Here is a 17,961-nt window from a genome sequence, read left to right on the forward strand (position 1 = left end):
TCAATAGTAACTCTGAACGTGAATGGGCTTAATGATCCCATCAAAAGACGCAGGGTTTCAGACTGGATAAAAAAGTAAGACCCATCTGTCTACAAGAGACTCATTTTAGACCTAAGGGCACTGACAGCCTGAAAATGAAAGACTGGAGAACCATTTACCATTCAAATGGTCCTCAAAAGAAAGCAAGGGTAGCAATCCTCATATCAGATAAATTAAAGTTTACCCCCAAAGACTGTAGTAAGACATGAAGAGGGACACTATATCATACTTAACGGGCCCATCCAACAAGAGGACATAACAATCATGAATATTTATGCCCCTAATGTGGGAGCTACCAAGTATATCAATTAACCAAAGTAAAGACATACTTAGATAATAATACACTAATACTGGGAGACTTCAACACGGTGCTTTCTAAAAATGACAGATTTTCTAAGCACAACATCTCCAAAGAAACAAGAGCTTTAAATGATACACTGGACCAGATGGATTTCACAGATATTTACAGAACTTTACATCCAAACGCAACTGAATACACAGTGTTCTCAAGTGCACGTGGAACTTTCTCCAGAATAGACCATACACTGGGTCACAAATCAGGTCTCAATCGATACCAAAAGATTGAGATTGTCCCCTGCATATTTTCAGACCATAATGCTTTGAAACTTGAACTCAATCACAAGAAGAAATTTGGAATAAATTCAGACACATGGAGGTTAAAGACCATCTTGCTAAAAGATGAAAGGGGTCAACCAGGAAATTAGAGAAGAATTAAAAAGATTCATGGAAACTAAGGAGAATTAAGATACAACCGTTCAAAACCTTTGGGATACAGCAAAAGCAGTCCTAAGAGGGAAATACATTACAATACAAGCATCCCTCAAAAAACTGGAAAAAACTCAAATACACAAGCTAACCTTGCACCTAAAGGAACTGAAAAACAACAAATAAAACCTACACCCAGCAGAAGAGAGATAATAAAGATTTGAGCAGAACTCAGTGAAATAGAAACCAGAAGAACTGTAGAACAGATCAACAAAACCAGGAGTTGGTTCCTTGAAAGAATTAGTAAGATAAACAAATCATTAGCCAGCCTTATTAAAAACAAAACAGAAAAGACTCTAATTAATAAAATCACGAATGAAAAAGGAGAGATCACAACCAATACCAAGGAAATACAAATGATTTTAAAAACATATTATGAGCAGCTATACACCAATAAATTAGGCAATCTAGAAGAAATGGACGCATTTCTGGAAAATTACAAAGTAGCAAAACTGGAACAGGAAGAAGTAGAAAACCTGAACAGGCCAATAACCAGGGAGGAAATTGAAGCAGTAACCAAAAACTTCCCAAGACACAAAAGTCCAGGGCCAGATGGCTTCCCAGGGGAATTCTATCAAATGCTTTAAAGAAGAAACAATACTTATTCTACTAATGCTGTTCCGAAAGATAGAAAGTGATGGAATACTTCCAAACTCGTTTCATGAGGCCAGCATCACCTTAATTCCAAACCCAGACAAAAACCCCAGCAAAAAGGAGAATTATAGACCAATATCCCAGATGAACACAGAGGCAAAAATTCTCAACAAGATACTAGCCAATATAGGATCCAACAATACATTAAGAAGATTATTCACCATGACCAAGTAGGATTTATCCCGGGGATGCAAGGCTGGTTCAACACTCGTAAAGCAATCAATGTGATTGATCATATCAACAAGAGAAAAAACAAGAACCATATGATCCTCTCAATAGATGCAGAGAAAGCATTTGACAAAATACAGCATCCATTCCTGATCAAAACTCTTCAGAGTGGAGGGATAGAGGGAACATTCTTCAGCATCTTAAAAGCCATCTATGAAAAGCCCACAGCGAGTATCATTTTCAATGGGGAAACACTGGGAGCCTTTCCCTAAGATCAGGGACACAACAGGGATGTCCCCTTCTCACCACTGCTATTTAACATAGTACTAGAAGTCCTAGCCTCAGCAATCAGGCAACATAAAGAAATAAAAGGCATTCAAATTGGCAAAGAAGAAGTCAAACTCTCCCTCTTTGCAGATGACATGATACTGTACATAGAAAACACAAAAGACTCCACCCCAAGATTGCTAGAACTCATACAGCAATTCGGCAGTGTGGCAGAATACAAAATCAATGCCCAGAAATCAGAGGCATTTCTATACACTAACAATGAGACTAAAGAAAAAGAAGTTAAGGAGTCAATCCCATTTACAACTGCACCCAAAAGCAGAAGATACCTAGGAATAAACCTAGCCAAAGAGGTAAAGGATCTATACCCTAAGAACTACAGAACACTTCTGAAAGAAATTGAGGAAGACACAAAGAGATGGAAAAATATTCCATGCTCATGGATTGGAAGAATTAATATTGTGAAAATGTCAAAGCTACCCAGGGCAATTTACACATTTCATACAATCCCTATCAAAATACCATGGACTTTCTTCAGAGGGTTGGAACAAATCATCTTAAGATTTGTGTGGAATCAGAAAAGACCCCGAATAGCCAGGGGAATATTGAAAAAGAAAACCAGAGCTGGGGGCATCACAATGCCAGATCTCAGGTTGTACTACAAAGCTGTTGTCATCAAGACAGTGTGCTACTGGCACACTGACACATAGATCAGTGGAATAGAATAGAGAATCCAGAAGTGGACCCTCAACTCTATGGTCAACTAATATTCGACAAAGCGGGAAAGACTATCCACTGGAAAAAAAGACAGTCTCTTCGATCAATGGTGCTAGGAAAACAGGACAGCCACATGCAGAAGAATGAAACTGGACCATTCTCTTACACCATACACAAAGATAAACTCAAAATGGATGAAAGATCTAAATGTGAGACAAGAATCCATCAAAATCCTAGAGGAGAATGCAGGCAACACCCTTTTTGAACTTGGCCACAGCAACTTCTTACAAGATACATCTATGAAGGCAAGGGAAACGAAAGCAAAAATGAATTATTGGGACTTATGATAAAAAGCTTCTGCACAGGAAAAGAAACAGTCAACAAAACTAAAAGAATGGGACAAGATATTTGCAAATGACCTATCAGATAAAGGGCTAGTATCCAAGATCTATAAAGAACTTATGAAACTCAGCACCAAAGAAACAATCCAATCATGAAATGGGCAAAAGACATGAACAGAAATTTCAGAGGAAGACATAGTCACGGCCAACAAGCACATGAGAAAATGCCCCACATCACTGGCCATCAGGGAAATACAAATCAAAACCACAATGAGATACCACCTCACACCAGTGAGAATGGTGAAAACTAACAAGACAGGAAACAACAAATGTTGGAGAGGATGTGGAGAAGGGGAACCCTCTTGCGCTGTTGGTGGGAATGTGAATTGGTACAGCCACTCTGGAAAACTGTGTGGAAGTTCCTCAAAGAGTTAAAAATAGAACTCCCCTATGGCCCAGCAATTGCACTGCTGGGGATTTACCCCAAAGATACAGATGCAGTGAAACACCAGGACACCTGCACCCTGATGTTTATAGCAGCAATGTCCACAATAGCCAAACTGTGGAAGGAGTCTCGGTGTCCATCGAAAGATAAATGGATAAAGAAGATGTGGTTTATGTATACAATGGAATATTACTCAGCCATGAGAAACAGCAAATACCCAGCATTTGCTTCAACGTGGATGGAACTGGAGGGTATTATGCTGAGTGAAGTAAGTCAATCGGAGGACAAACATTATATGGTCTCATTCATTTGGGGAATATAAAAAATAGTGAAAGGGAATAAAGGGAAAAGGAGAGAAAATGAGTGGGAAATATCAGTGAGGGTGACAAAACATGAAAGATACCTAACTCTGGGAAACGAACAAGGGGTGGTGGAAGGGGAGGTGGGCGGGGGGTTGGAGTGACAGGTGATGGGCACTGAGGGGGGCACCTGACAGGATGAGCACTGGGTGTTATGCTATATGTTGGCAAATCAAACTCCAATAAAAAAAATATACAAAAAAAAATTTACAATGGCACCCAAAATAATACTTAAGAATACACTTAACCAAGGAGATAAAAGATTTATACTCTGAAAACTATAAAACACTGACAAAAGAAATTCAACACAATACAATGCAAAGAAACAGAAAGGCTCATGGGTTTGACAAATATTGTTAAAATATCCATACTACCCAAAACCATCTACAATTTTACAATCTACATATTTAATGCAAACCCGATCCAAATACTGACAGCATTTTTCACAGAAGTAGAAGAATCCAGACTATAATTTATATGGATCCACAAAAGATCTTGAATAGACAAAGCAATCTTGACAAAGGAAAACAAATCTAAGTATTACAATTCCAGATTTCAAGCTGTATTACAAAGCTGCAGTAATCAAGACAGAATGGTACTAGGGGCGCCTCGGTGGCTCAGTCAGTTAAGTGTCTGCTTGGTTTCCACTTGGAAACCAAGTGATCTCCAGGTCACAGGACCCACAATGAAGTGTGGAGTCTGCTTGGGATCCTCTATCTCCCTCTCCTTCTGCCATCCTCTAGCTCACACTCTCTAACATAAATAAATAGGTAGCTCAGTTAGCTAAATGTCTGTCTTTGCCTCAGGTTATGATCTCCAGGTCTGAAATCCAGCCGCATGTCAGGAAACCCTGCTCAGCAGGGAGCCTGCTTGAGCCTCTTCTCTGTCTCCCTCTGCTGCTTCCCCTGCTTGTGTTCTCTCTTCTCTATCAAACAAATAAATCTTTAAAAATAAATCTTAAAAAAAAAAAAAAAAACAGTATGGTACAGAGACAAAAACAGTCACATAGATCAATGGACCTGAACAGAAAGCCCATGCCTGGGGGCTCAGTCAGTTAAGAGTCTGCCTTTAGCTCAGGTCACAATCCCCATGTTCCGGGACTGAGCCCCACATCTGGCTCCCTGCTCAGTTGGAAAGCCTCCTTCTCCCTGTCCCACTTCCTCTGCTTGTGCATGCTCTGTGTCAATAAAAAAAGTTTTTACAAATGCTTTAGAACGGAAAGCCTAGAAATAAACCAAGTATATGGTCATAAAGAAGACATGAACACAATGGGAAAAAGCCTCTTTTACAAATGGTATTGGGAAAACTAAATAGTTGCATCCAGAAAGAATGGAATTGGACTACTTTCTTACACAATACAAAAAACATAAACTCAACGTGGATTAAGGACTTAAATATAAGACCTGAAACAACAAAAGTCCTAAAAGCTCTGACATTAGCCACAGAAACATTTTTCTAGATATATCTCCTGAGGCAACAGAAACCAAAACAAAAATAAACTACTGGGACTACATCAAAATAAAAAGTCTTGGGGGTGCCTGGGTGGCTCAGTTAGTTAAGCATATGCCTTCGGCTCAGGTCACAACCTCGGGGTCCTGGAATCAAGACCCATGTCAGGTTCCAGCCCCAAACTGGGCTCCTTGCTTAGCAAGAAGTCTGCTTCTCCCTTTCCCTCTCCCCTCCCTGTTCATGCTCTCTCACTCACTCTGGAGTAAATTTTAAAAAATAAAAATTTTGAAGTCTCTGCACAGTAAAGGAAACAATAAAACAAAAAGGCAACCTACTGAATGGGAGAAGATACTTGCAAATGACATATCTAATAAAGGGTTAATATCCAAAATACATAAAGAACTTAAGCAACACATACGTACAAAAAACAATCCAATTAAAAATAGGCAGAAAATATTAACATATTTCTCCAAAGAAAACATACAGATGGCTAGCAAACACATGGAAAGATACTCAACATCACTCATCATCAGGGAAATGAAAATGAAAATCACAATGATACCACCTCATACCTGTCAGAATGGCCAATACAAAAAATACCAAAAAAAAAAAAAAAAAATGCTGACAAGGATATGGAGAAAAAGGAACCCTCCTTCACTATTGGTAGGAATGCAAAATGACACAACCACCATGGAAAACAGTACAGAGGTTCCTGAAGGAAATAACAGAACTACCCTACAATACAGTAATGACACTACTGGGTATTTTACTGTAGCATTACTTACAATAGCCAAACTATGGAAGCAGCTCAAGTATCCACTGACAAATAAATGATTAAAGAAGATGTCGCACATATGTAATGGAGTATTACTCAGCCATAGAAGAATAAAATTTTGGCATTTTCAAGGACATGGATAGAGCTAGAGAAAGTATAATACAAAGCTAAATAAATCAGTCAGAGAAAGATAAATGCCATATGAATTCATCACTCATATGTGGAATTTAAGAAACAACAAATGAGTAAAGGAAAATAAGAGACAAAACCAGAAATTCTTAACTGTAGAGAACTGATAGTTATGAGAGGGGATGAGGGATGAGAGAGATGAGGAAAAGAGAGGATGGGGATTGAAAAAGTGTGTTTTTAATGATGAAATAAAATAAAATGATTAAAAAATTATTATCAGGGGTGCCTGGCTAACTCAGTCTGTAGAGCATGCGACTTGTGATCTCAGGGTGATAATTCTGAGCCCCACAATGGGCATGTAGCCTACTTCAAAGAAAAAAATAAATACTGTTAAAAAAAGAAAAAAACAAGTCTATACAGAAACAAAGAAAATTATGAGAGAAATTTAAGAACACGTAAATAAAAATACATTTACCATATTTAGAGATAAAGAGACTCAATACTGCAGAGATGACCATTCTCTTAAATCAACAGATTCGTGGTAACCCAAAAGGTATATATGCAGAAATAAGGCATTGATTCCAAAGAGAAAGTTCCACAAGGAGCCAAAACGCTCTTTAAAAATGATAGGGTATGGCGACGTAATATACAGCACGTTGTCTATAATCAACTACATTGTATTGCATATGTGAAAGTTGCCAAGTAAGAATTAATTCTTAAAAGTTCTCATGATAAGGGCAGCCCCTGTGGCTCAGCAGTTTAGTGCCACCTTCAGCCCAGGGTGTGATCCTGGAGGCCTGAGATCAAGTCCCACATTGGGCTCCCTGCATGGAGCCTGCTTCTCCCTCTGCCTGTGTCTCTGCCTCTCTCTCTCTCTCTCTCTCTCCTGAGTAAATAAATAAAATCTTAAAAAAAAAAAAAAAAAGTTCTCATGATAAGAAAAAAGAATTGTTAACTATGAATAGGAATGGATGTTAACTAGACTTATTGTGATTTTGCAATATATACAAATATTGGTTTACTACATTCTATATCTCAAACTAATATAAGCTATATGTCAATTATACTTTACAAAAAAAAGAATGACAGATTAATTAGAACTCCCTTTACCAGACAGCAAGTCTGGTTATGAAGCTCCAGAAATTAGGATGCTGGGCAAATAGCTAAAGATTAAGCAAAGAGACCAATGTAGTGTATTAAAAATCCCAGACCCATGCACATAAAACACCTAATTTATATCAAAAACTCATACTGAGAAATGGAAATGAAGAAAGGATTGTCTTTGCTAAAGTATTGGGACCAATGGTTATCTATAAGAAAAAGAAAATTAGGGGCACCTAGGTGGCACAGTGGGTTAAGGGGTCCAACTCTTGGTTTTGACTTAAGTCATGATGTCAGGGTCATGAGATCGAGCCCTCCATCAGGCTCTACACTCAGCGTGAAGTCCGCCTGAGATTCCTGCCTCCCTCCCTCTACCCCTCCTGCTCACATGCTCTAAAATAAAGCTTTAAAAAGAAATTAATCTTGATCCATTACTCACACCATACACAAAAATCAGTTCCAACTGAGCTGTAATCAAAATGTGAAACAATAGAACTTCTAGAATATAGGAAGATAAGTTCATGACCTTAGGATAAAATAGACTTCATCCACAAATGAAAACATAAGGCTACCGAAATGTTTTTGATAAATTACAAACCATTAAGCCTGAGGAATAATAGCTCTTGATGAGACACAGGAGACACAATGAAAAGCAATCATAGTAGGGAAGAAGATAGTAGCAATTTAAGTATGTCAGACAAAAGATTTGCATATAAAATATGTAAGGAATCTATACATCTGTAAGGAAAAAAGCAGACTATGTGATCTTTTCACAACAGATAAAAGACTTGAACAGGTACTTATAAAAAACCAAATGGTAAATAAGCCTATGAAACAGTGCTCAATTTTAAGCCTATGCAACAATGTTCAATTTCATTACAGGCATACCTCGGAAATATTACAGGTTCGGTTCTGCTCCTCCATTATAAAGCTAGTATGGACATTAAGCAAGTCAAATGTTTCTGGTTTACCAGTGCACATGAAGTTGTGTTTATACTATACTGTAGTCTATTAACTATGAAGCAGCATATCCAAAAATAATGTAATGTTTAAAATTGAATTAAAATTCTTTATTGTTAAAAAATGCTAACCATCACAGGAGCTTTCAATGACTTGTAATCACTGATCACCATAACAAATATAAAAATAATGAAAAATTTTGAAATGTTCCAAAAGTTACCAAAGTGACACAAACACAAAGTGAGCAAATGCTGTTGGAAAAAATGGCATCAACTGACTTGCTTGACACAGGATGCCACAAACCATCATTTTGTAAAAATCTCAGTATATGGGAAGCACAAAAAAACAAAGTTCAATAAAACAAAAAATCTCTCTGCTACCATACTTATTGTGCTTCACAGTAACTGACATTCACAACATATATGTTCTTTAAAAATGCAGAAAAATGGTAGTAGGTCTTGTAATACAGACCAAAGTCAGGCACATGAGTTCTCTAAGTTAACCATCTTTCAAGTAAAACTCTAAAAACCCAAATATTTCCCCGCACAAACTCCCAAGCAAGGAAAGTTAGAATCAAGAGAAGATTCTTGTGAATAGCTACCTATATTATATTTTACAAGTAGTAAATGGCTAAATTTACTTATTTTAAATTCATAACTTCTACAAATTCAAAAACACTTTTAAACAAATTCCATTTTTATTATAAGATCTTTTAAAAAAAAGGCTTCTGAAATCAATTTTTTCAATATAATCCAGGAAATGCACCAATTACTCAAAATTTGTCTTTTATGGACATAAAATTCATGTTATTAAAATTCTAGACATTACTCCCAAGATTAAAACCAATTCCAAATAATACTTACATTAGATACAACTGTAATAAATGCATGTGCTATAAGAAATGGCAATGTTTCAGGAGTTCCAAATTCAAAGCAATCCTTCATGAGAGAAAGGCCATTTTTCCCACAAAACAAACACACATAACGAAGCAAATGCAATGGTACTTCTACATCCTAAGGAAAAAAAAATATTTTAAAATTCATCAGGAATAATTTTCATTTTATTACCAATATGGAAAAGATACTGATGAGACATAAAACTAAACTCAAAGACCTACATGAACAGAAAACCAAATTTTCCATAAACCTGAGAATAAGAAAAATAAACACTTACATTCATATCACAGAATGCCCCTAATATGTTGCTTTCTTGGGTTGATATATCCTGATTAAAAAAAAAAAAAAAAGTAAACACAATTAGGTTATCCTATGACATAATCATCTCCGAAAAAAATAATTTTCTGTGTCTATTAAAAAAATACAATATTCTAAAGACTTGAGTTTATAAAATCTGAAACAGGTTTTGCAATTGCTTCTCATCATGAATAACAGTATCCCTAACTTAAGCTAATATGGCTCAGTTCTAAAATGTATTTTAAGTCTTCTCTAAAGAAACTATTCTATGCTATGTACTATATATTATCTTGCTTTAAACAAAAATGTTTCCATAAAGAATTGTGTTGTTACAAAAATTTAGTAACTTAGTTACGTGGTTTTAAAACTGAGCTCTGGAATTCCCAAAGGTATACTCACAAGTTTCACAATGTGCTTTATATACATATGATTTAAACTACTCTAAAGCACACTCATCTGCTGTTGGTGAAAATATAAACTGGTATGACCTTGTTGGAGGACAATTTGGCAATATTTATCAACATTTAAAATGCATATTCCCTTTGACCCAGCGATACATCTTCTGGTTATTTACACTAACAACTAATAATAGTAGTGCTGGAAAATGTTTAAGGATGCTCAATGAAATTATTTATATTTCAAAATTACCAATAAATACCCATTAATTGGATGGCTAATTCAATTGTGGCATAACCATCCAGTGTTTTATGCAGCTTCCAAAAATAAGGTGAATACCATGATGGCTCTTTTTGGGATGACTGAACAATTCTAAAAATGGAGTTTGGTAATGGTTAAATAACTCTATACATTTATTAAAAGGGTTAAAATTATATACTTTAAGCAATTCATTTTTATGCTTATTTCTTTAAAAAGCTATGTACAGGCACAGAAAGATACTATCCTGAATGTTTTTAAAAATCAGGATTAATACAACCTGATTTTCATTACTTTTTATATGTCCAGAAATAATCTGAACTTATTTCCTAACAATGGTTTTTCTTTCTTGAGATGGAAAAAGAAAGGTTCAAGGCTTAAATCTGTAGTTGTATATTCTGTATTTTTTAGTCACACTGAAAATGTTACTTTTATAATCAGAAAGCTAGTAGATACTTTCACCTGAAAAAAGTTAGCTGCCAAAGAAACCTTTATTCATTGCTGTTACATGCTTTATCTTAGTCCCATTGCTGAAATAAAGTTTGAGAACAAATGATCAAGGGCATCACATAAAATTCTCACATTTCAAAATATCAAAAACTGTGCTAAAACAGGTCAAAACATTTGTCAAAGCAAGTATACTAAACCTAAATCCTTTCCTGAGCTTCTCCTGGTAGAACCATAGACAAAGCTTTAAGTTATTCCCACTGAAGCTTTAGTCTTCAACAAGTCCAGAACGTAAAAACACCTATGGTATTAAACAGAGATTCACGGGCCACATGAACCATGCTACATTTTTAGTCTAGGGTCAAGATTTCTAGTGCCCAACAAGGACACAGCTAGAAACTGTCCTTGGCTCAGCTGGTTAAGCATCTGACTTTGGCTCAGACCATGGTCTCAGGGTCCTGGGATGGAGCCTGCTTCTCTCTCTCCTCCAAGCTCCTGTTCTCCCTATCTCTGGGGCTACCTTTGTATCTCTCAAATAAATTTAAAAAAAATTTTTAATAAAATCTTAAAGAAAAAATGTCCTAACAGAATTCTAATCTGATATGTAAAATGTTGCTCATGGACTTGGTTACATACTCAAACGAACGGTTTTATCATTTCTTGTTCCTACTCTGGCTACATGAAGCCATTATCCTAAAGTATCAATGCAATCTCATTTTAAGTAGTATACAAAAAGTTAACATAGATCTATAGGTAACAATAGGAACACTAGGAAACCTACCGAAAAGCTGAATCATTTTTGTTTAAAAAGTTCTAATGTTTTATGATCCCTAAAAAAAAAGCCTTAAAAATCCTATCAGTTTAAAACATTTTTGTCCTTTCACAAAAGCTCACATTTACTAAGTAAAATAACGCCATTCTATTTCCAGAAGTAAAAAAGGAATCTGCCTATTACTTTAAAAGAAAATAGGGATGCCTGGGTGGCTCAACAGTTAAGCATCAGCCTTTGGCTCTAGGTGTGATCCTGGGGTCCTGGGATCGAGGCCTGCATCAGGCTCCTGGCAAGGAGCCTGCTTCTACCTCTGCCTATGTCTCTGCCTCTCTTTGTGTCTCATGAATAAATAAATCTTTAAAAGAATAAAATAAAATAAATGAGTAATTCTACGTCTAATTAAACAAATGTTAAAAAAAACAAAAAGAAAATGTTGCTCCCTGATAAACTATGATAAAAGGAAAGCTAGTGGATTAGGAATATAATTTTTGCTTAAGAAGAAGTCATTAGCATGGAAATCAGACAGTAGTGACAGTTCCCCAACTGTGGGAATATATTACAAATTACTAAACTATATACATTATAAGAGTGAATTTAGAATTTTTTTAAAGGTTTATTTATTTATTCATTCATTCATGAGAGATACACAGAGAGAGGCAGAGACACAGGCAGAGGGAAAAGCAGGATACTCGCAGGGAGCCCGGTGTGGGATTCCAACCCAGGACCCCTGGGATCGGGCCTGGGCCAAAGGCAGCCGCTCAACCGCTAAGCCAACCAGGCGTCCCTAGAATTTTTTCAATTTAATAAGGAGTAAAATTTGTCAGTGCCAAGTGGCAAGAGAAAACCAAAACAGATTCAGAAATTTGGAACATAATGTACTTATTTAGTCTATCTAATCATACTACACAGATTTAACAAGCACACTGCTTTCTCTTCTTTCTATAATTTTTATACTCATTTCACTTAGAATAAAAACTTAAAATACTGGGGCAATATATCATAGATTTACATATAATGATTCAGGATTAAAAAAGAATGTAACAGCTCCTGCCCCCACAAAAAAAGTTTAACCTGAATTAAATATTACTTATTTCTAATTACATCTTTTAAAATATTATCAACTTTGATAGGAAAGAAAAAAGGATACAGACAGGAAGGGATGGGGGAAGAGAAGGGGCTCCAAGTTCCTATCCTATTACTGACAATAGATTCAACAGCTACAGAGGTTAGTTTGAAGTGATTGAGAAACAGTGTAGCAGAATGACTTGAATTCTACAACTGTCTCAACAATATACTGTGCAAGAGTGACCAAAACGTTTAACCTGTGTAAGCCAATTCCTCTTGGGGCTCCTGGTTGACTCAGTCAGAGGAGCATGCAACTCTTGATCTTAGAGTCATGAGTTCAAGCCCCATGCTGGGTGTAGATATTAAATAACAAAAAAAAAAAAAAAAAGGCTAATTCCCTCTTATATGAAATAAGGTGGTTAATTAGGTTTCTTAAGTCACAGCTATCTAAATAAATACTGTTACATGAGTACTGAAATCATTTTCTAAAGCATCTTGGATCTATTCCTCTTTAGAAAAGTCAAAATCAAAATTAAAGAGGACTATTCCCATTTAAACCACATGGCTACTAGGATAGAAACTATAAACTTCAAGTATCTGTAACAGATCATTACTAACATAATAGAAAACCTGGGAAACAGCTCTATTATGAACAGAGTATTACAGAAGCACACAAATTCCATATAAGGAGATTTCAGTGTAACACTATATTACATTATATCTAAGGTTGTTTTTTATTAGAATTTTACCAGAAAGACATCATGAAACTATTGTTTTCAACCAAGTAGTCACATGGAATGACCCTTAAGAACAGTAATAATGAGGCACTTTATTTCAAAAGAGAAAGTAGAGAAGGGTGACTATGCTTATATTTGGAGATTTTTTTTTCTAACGATTTTTAAAAATGGTAAACAGTGAGCAAATTGATTTCAGGAAGAAAATAGATGAGACGTGGCATTGACATAATTCTATTGTTAAGAAATCTTAAACTGGAAAATTTTATGAAAAAACTTTGCATGAATTTCATATATCTGGGTCCCTAATCGAATTATTTTCAGTATATTTCAATTATCAATTTAAGGCTTTAAAAACACTATTCACATGGTGTTCAGATTAAATTTTGCTTGCTTGTACAAACAGACTCCATTTGTTGAAAAAGGATTCTGAGCTGACATTTTTTAAGGATGTTTACTAAATATCTCACATCGTTTAAGATTCATTAAAAGATTCTGTATGAAAAAATAAGAAACTAAGAATTCTAGAAGGCAGAGTACAATCTGACTTAAAATAATCTTATGCAGAATTCCAATTGAGGAAATACCTACCTCCTGGGCTGTGTTTTTAAGTAGTCTCAATTCAATATGAAAACATTTTCAGTAAAGGATTATTTTTTTTTCAAGATGAAGAAAGAAGTTTAAGTCATTATGAAAGATATAGAACAGATAAGCCAGAGAAAATAGGCAGATTTCTTTCTTAAAGCATGTGATAGAAATGTTAAAGTTCACAATGAAATGTTACCCCCTCCTACCACCCAGAGATGGGAGTCTACTTCATACCCCTTTGAATCCTTGTTAATTGTTTCAACCAACAGAGTGTGGGAAAATTTATACCATATCGTTTCAGAGACTGGACCGTAAGAGGCCTCATAACTTACACATTCACCTTCTTCGATCAATGCTAAGACTACCATGTAAAGCAGCCAATCAATTCTAGTGGAGAATGCGAGGCCATATGGAGAAAAACCAAGGAGCCCTAAATACCACCCAGCACCAACTGTCAGACATATGAGAATCATGTTGGACCTTCAAAGTCTTCCCACTTTCAAAGCAAAGGTATTGCCTAAGTGAGGCTACATAAAACCAATAGAGGAACTATCTAGCCAACTCAGAGAATAATGAGAAATAATAAATCTCTATTGTTGCAGGCTACTTACATAATACATTACATATAACCGTCTCAATTGCCACCATGTGTACAAAGCAATGCCATCAACTAAATAAACCTAAGGTTGTTTTTAAACTCTTGGAAAAGCTGCAAAAATATCAGTTATTCCATAAGAAAGTACTATCATTTAAAACTATTAGTTCGGGATCCCTGGGTGGCACAGCGGTTTAGCGCCTGCCTTTGGCCCAGGGCGCGATCCTGGAGACCCAGGATTGAATCCCACGTCGGGCTCCCGGTGCATGGAGCCTGCTTCTCCCTCTGCCTGTGTCTCTGCCTCTCTCTCTCTCTGTGACTATCATAAATAAATAAAAATTTAAAAAAATAAATAAATAAAACTATTAGTTCATGGGGATCCCTGGGTGGCTCAGTGGTTTAGCGCCTGCCTTTGGCCCAAGGCATGATCCTGAAAACCCGGGATCAAGTCCCGCATCTAGCTCCCTCTTCTCCCTCTGTCTACGTCTCTGCCTCTCTCTCTGTGTCTCTAATGAATAAATAAATAAAATCTTAAAAATAAAAAATAATAATAATAAATAAAACTATTAGTTCAGGAATAGTTTAAGTTTTTTAATGAAAGGAATCCCTAATTCTGTTACCAATATTTATGAAAATGAAATTCAAAATTCCAGATGCTTCTTTTTCCTAAATTATTACTTTTTGGAAAATTGTCCAGTAAGTAGAACATAGATGTATACCAGCAAAATGTTTAAATCACTGACAGTTTAATTTTTATGAGTTCAATGTATAAATCTTTCCTTAATAGGACTATAGTGAACAAATGTCAAACCAAGTTGCTGCAGAAATGATCTAGAGAAAACTAGAATACTTTTCCTAACCACAGTGTTTTATAAATTTTTCCATCAACAATACCTCTGTCTTCACATTTATTCTTAAGTGAGAAACTGTCAACATAACTTGATATTACTTAACATTAACAATACCTATGTTTACATACCTCTATAGTAGGATGAGTATTATGCTTGTAAGCAGTATATAAAGGAAACTGGATTTGAAAAATTTTTGCCACACATAGTAAGAGTTTTTCCTTTTCATCTGTACTCCATAAACTAAAAGGATCACAACTCTTTGAAGATTCCTCTTCAGTCAGATTACAAATTCTTGTAGAGTTTGGTTTTTTTTCTATCGATTTTTGTCGTTCTGTACTTCCTTCATTACACTCTCTTTCTATATTCAGTGGTTCTTCCACTTGATTAGTCTCATCTTGCCACGTGGAATCTATGTTAATAGTAGCACAATGTTTACAAAGCTGGTCCCGGAGTACTTGAACTTGGGCAATCACTAAGTTAATAAGTGCACATACTACTTGGTTAAAAATCTCCAAATGCTTATATTCCTTGAAGCAGCATAGACATTGCCTATAAGAGAAAGAAAATGTTTTAATTAATGCTTTCTAGGGAGATAACAATTATGTATTTCAAGTATGTAATACAAAAGATACAAATATAAGCAAATACTAAAGTACTTTTTTTTTTTTTAAGTTTTTACTTCTTCCTTCCTGATAGGGTAACACCATAATAATTTATAAAGTTAGTATCACACCAAATACTGGTACGTTGGTTAATACAAAGTTACCACTAGGTTAACAATTATAGTCTTCAGTTTTATGTGTATTTATCCGCCTTTCTACACAAAGAACAATTTAAAAACAAGAATTACAGCATATATCTTTGCTTCTCTAAGTGAGTACTAAATACTGAGTACTAAATATATGTTTAATAAATATCAGGAACCTGGCTAAAATAAAAACCTTATTAGTAAAGCTAATTATTTTACACAAAGGGATTTATAATCAACTAATAAAAAGCTGTATTTTAACATTAATAATTCGCTTGAGGGTAGTGGTGCTGCCTCTTGATTTCAGCTCACAGCTCAGGTCATGGTGTTGGGAGTCCCGAGATAGAGCCCTACATTGGGCTCCATTCAGTCTTCTTCAGGATTCTCTCTCCCCCTCTGCCCTTCTCCCTATTTGTTCACTCTCTCTCTCTAAAGTAAGTAAATACATCTTAAAATAATAATTTGCTTGAAGGCTAACTTGGGAAGGACAATCTTATACTATTTGGCTGATTAAAAAAGCATTTAAGAATAACACATACATTTAACACTCTTCAGTGTGTATACATGCGTGTGTGTGTGTATAAATAAATATAGAAGAGTCAGTAATTCCTACACCCAAATCTAGTTCTTAGACATGTTCAATTAGCATAATGCCTGGCAATACTGTGGATAACCAAAGAGTCTGGTAAATCAAATAAATTATACTCAAGTACCAGATTCTAAGAATCACTACACACAGGGGCATCTGGGTGGCTCAGTCGGTTCAGCACCTACCTTCAGCTCAAGTCATTATCTTGGGGTCCTGGGATGAAGCAACCCTGGCAGACTCTAGGGAGGCTGATTCTCTCCCTCTGCACCGCACCCCACCCCCCGCCCTGCTTGCACTCTCTCAAATAAATAAATCTTAAAAAAAAAAAAAAAATAGGGTGTCTGGGTGGCTGAGTCAATTAAACATCTGCCTTCAGCTCGGGTTGTGATCCCAAGGTCCTGGGATTGAGTCCCATGTCAGGCTCCCTGCTCAGTGGGAAGTCTGCCTCTCCTTCTGCCCCTCCTTGCCTATACTCGCACTCTCTCAAATAAAATGCATGAAATCTTTAGAAAAAGTAAAAAAGGATAACTGAATCCAATGATGGATGACAATAAACTATTACTTACAATTTGTACTTATCAAACAATCTATACCGTAGTCCAAATAGAGCACCAACTCCCTATATGACCATGTAGACATAATTTCATTTCTCCTAGTGTGGCAGATTTGAAGTATAGACACAAATTCTTTAATATTCTTCCCTTTAAAAAGTGAAGCCCAATTTTCCTTCCTCCGAATGTGGAGCAGACTTAATGACTAACGTCTAAACAATGGAATGTGGCAGAAATGACTGTGTGACATCAGAAACTAGGTCATAAGAGGCACTGCCACTCAGCCTTGCTCTCTTCTGATCACTCACTCTGAGGGAAGACAGTTATGTCGTAAGTTAGTCAAGGAGCCCATGGAGCAGGCCACAGGAGAGAAAAAAATGAGCACTGGTCCCACTACCAAGCAGCACCAACTTGCCAATGAAGCACAGGGACTAAATAGGACTAAATGAAAGATACAGTTAAAACCTGCTGGTTCCCTAGGGCAGCCCAGGTGGCTCAGCGGTTTAGCGCTGCCTTCAGCCCAGGGCCTGATCCTGGAGACCCGGGATTGAGTCCCATGTTGGGCTCCCTGCATGGAGCCTGCTTCTCCCTCTGCCTGTGTCTCTGTCTCTCTGTTTCTCATGAATAAATAAATAAAATCTTAAAAAAAAAAAAAAAAAAGCCTGCTGATTCCTAACCCAGACAGCCAGGATACAATTTCTACTTGATTCGTGGAAACAATAAAATCTTCCCATACATAAAATGAACAAGATAAACCCTGGAAAACCAGATGCTAAAGAAGACTCAGATAATACAAGAAAAAGAAAACAAGAAAATTAAGTGAAACTATGACTAACTGGTGAACCTCAACTAACCTTCCTTGACTAACAGCCAGACTAAGGCCAAGACAAAGATATTTCTCTTACAGAATATGAATGATCTAAAAGAAAAGCCCATTTACCCCTGGTAATGAAGCTTGCTCAG

At 36.2% G+C, this 17,961-nt stretch overlaps 1 protein-coding gene across 3 annotated transcripts in view; it reads right to left on the reverse strand.

Annotated features, from left to right (window-relative positions):
• Positions 1-17,961, reverse strand: part of USP34 (ubiquitin specific peptidase 34) — a 245,570-nt gene that overhangs the window by 178,507 nt on the left and 49,102 nt on the right. For all 3 annotated transcript variants that reach the window (XM_077915546.1, XM_077915544.1, XM_077915547.1), the window contains exons 3-5: positions 15,239-15,659; positions 9,385-9,435; positions 9,075-9,224 (exon numbers count right to left, since the gene is read on the reverse strand). In XM_077915546.1, coding sequence (XP_077771672.1) covers positions 9,075-9,224; positions 9,385-9,435; positions 15,239-15,659 — 622 coding nt within the window. The remainder of the gene's footprint in view (positions 1-9,074; positions 9,225-9,384; positions 9,436-15,238; positions 15,660-17,961) is intronic.

The sequence above is a fragment of the Canis aureus genome, chromosome 11 (assembly GCF_053574225.1).
Source record: "Canis aureus isolate CA01 chromosome 11, VMU_Caureus_v.1.0, whole genome shotgun sequence".
Classification (NCBI taxonomy): Eukaryota; Metazoa; Chordata; class Mammalia; order Carnivora; family Canidae; genus Canis; species Canis aureus.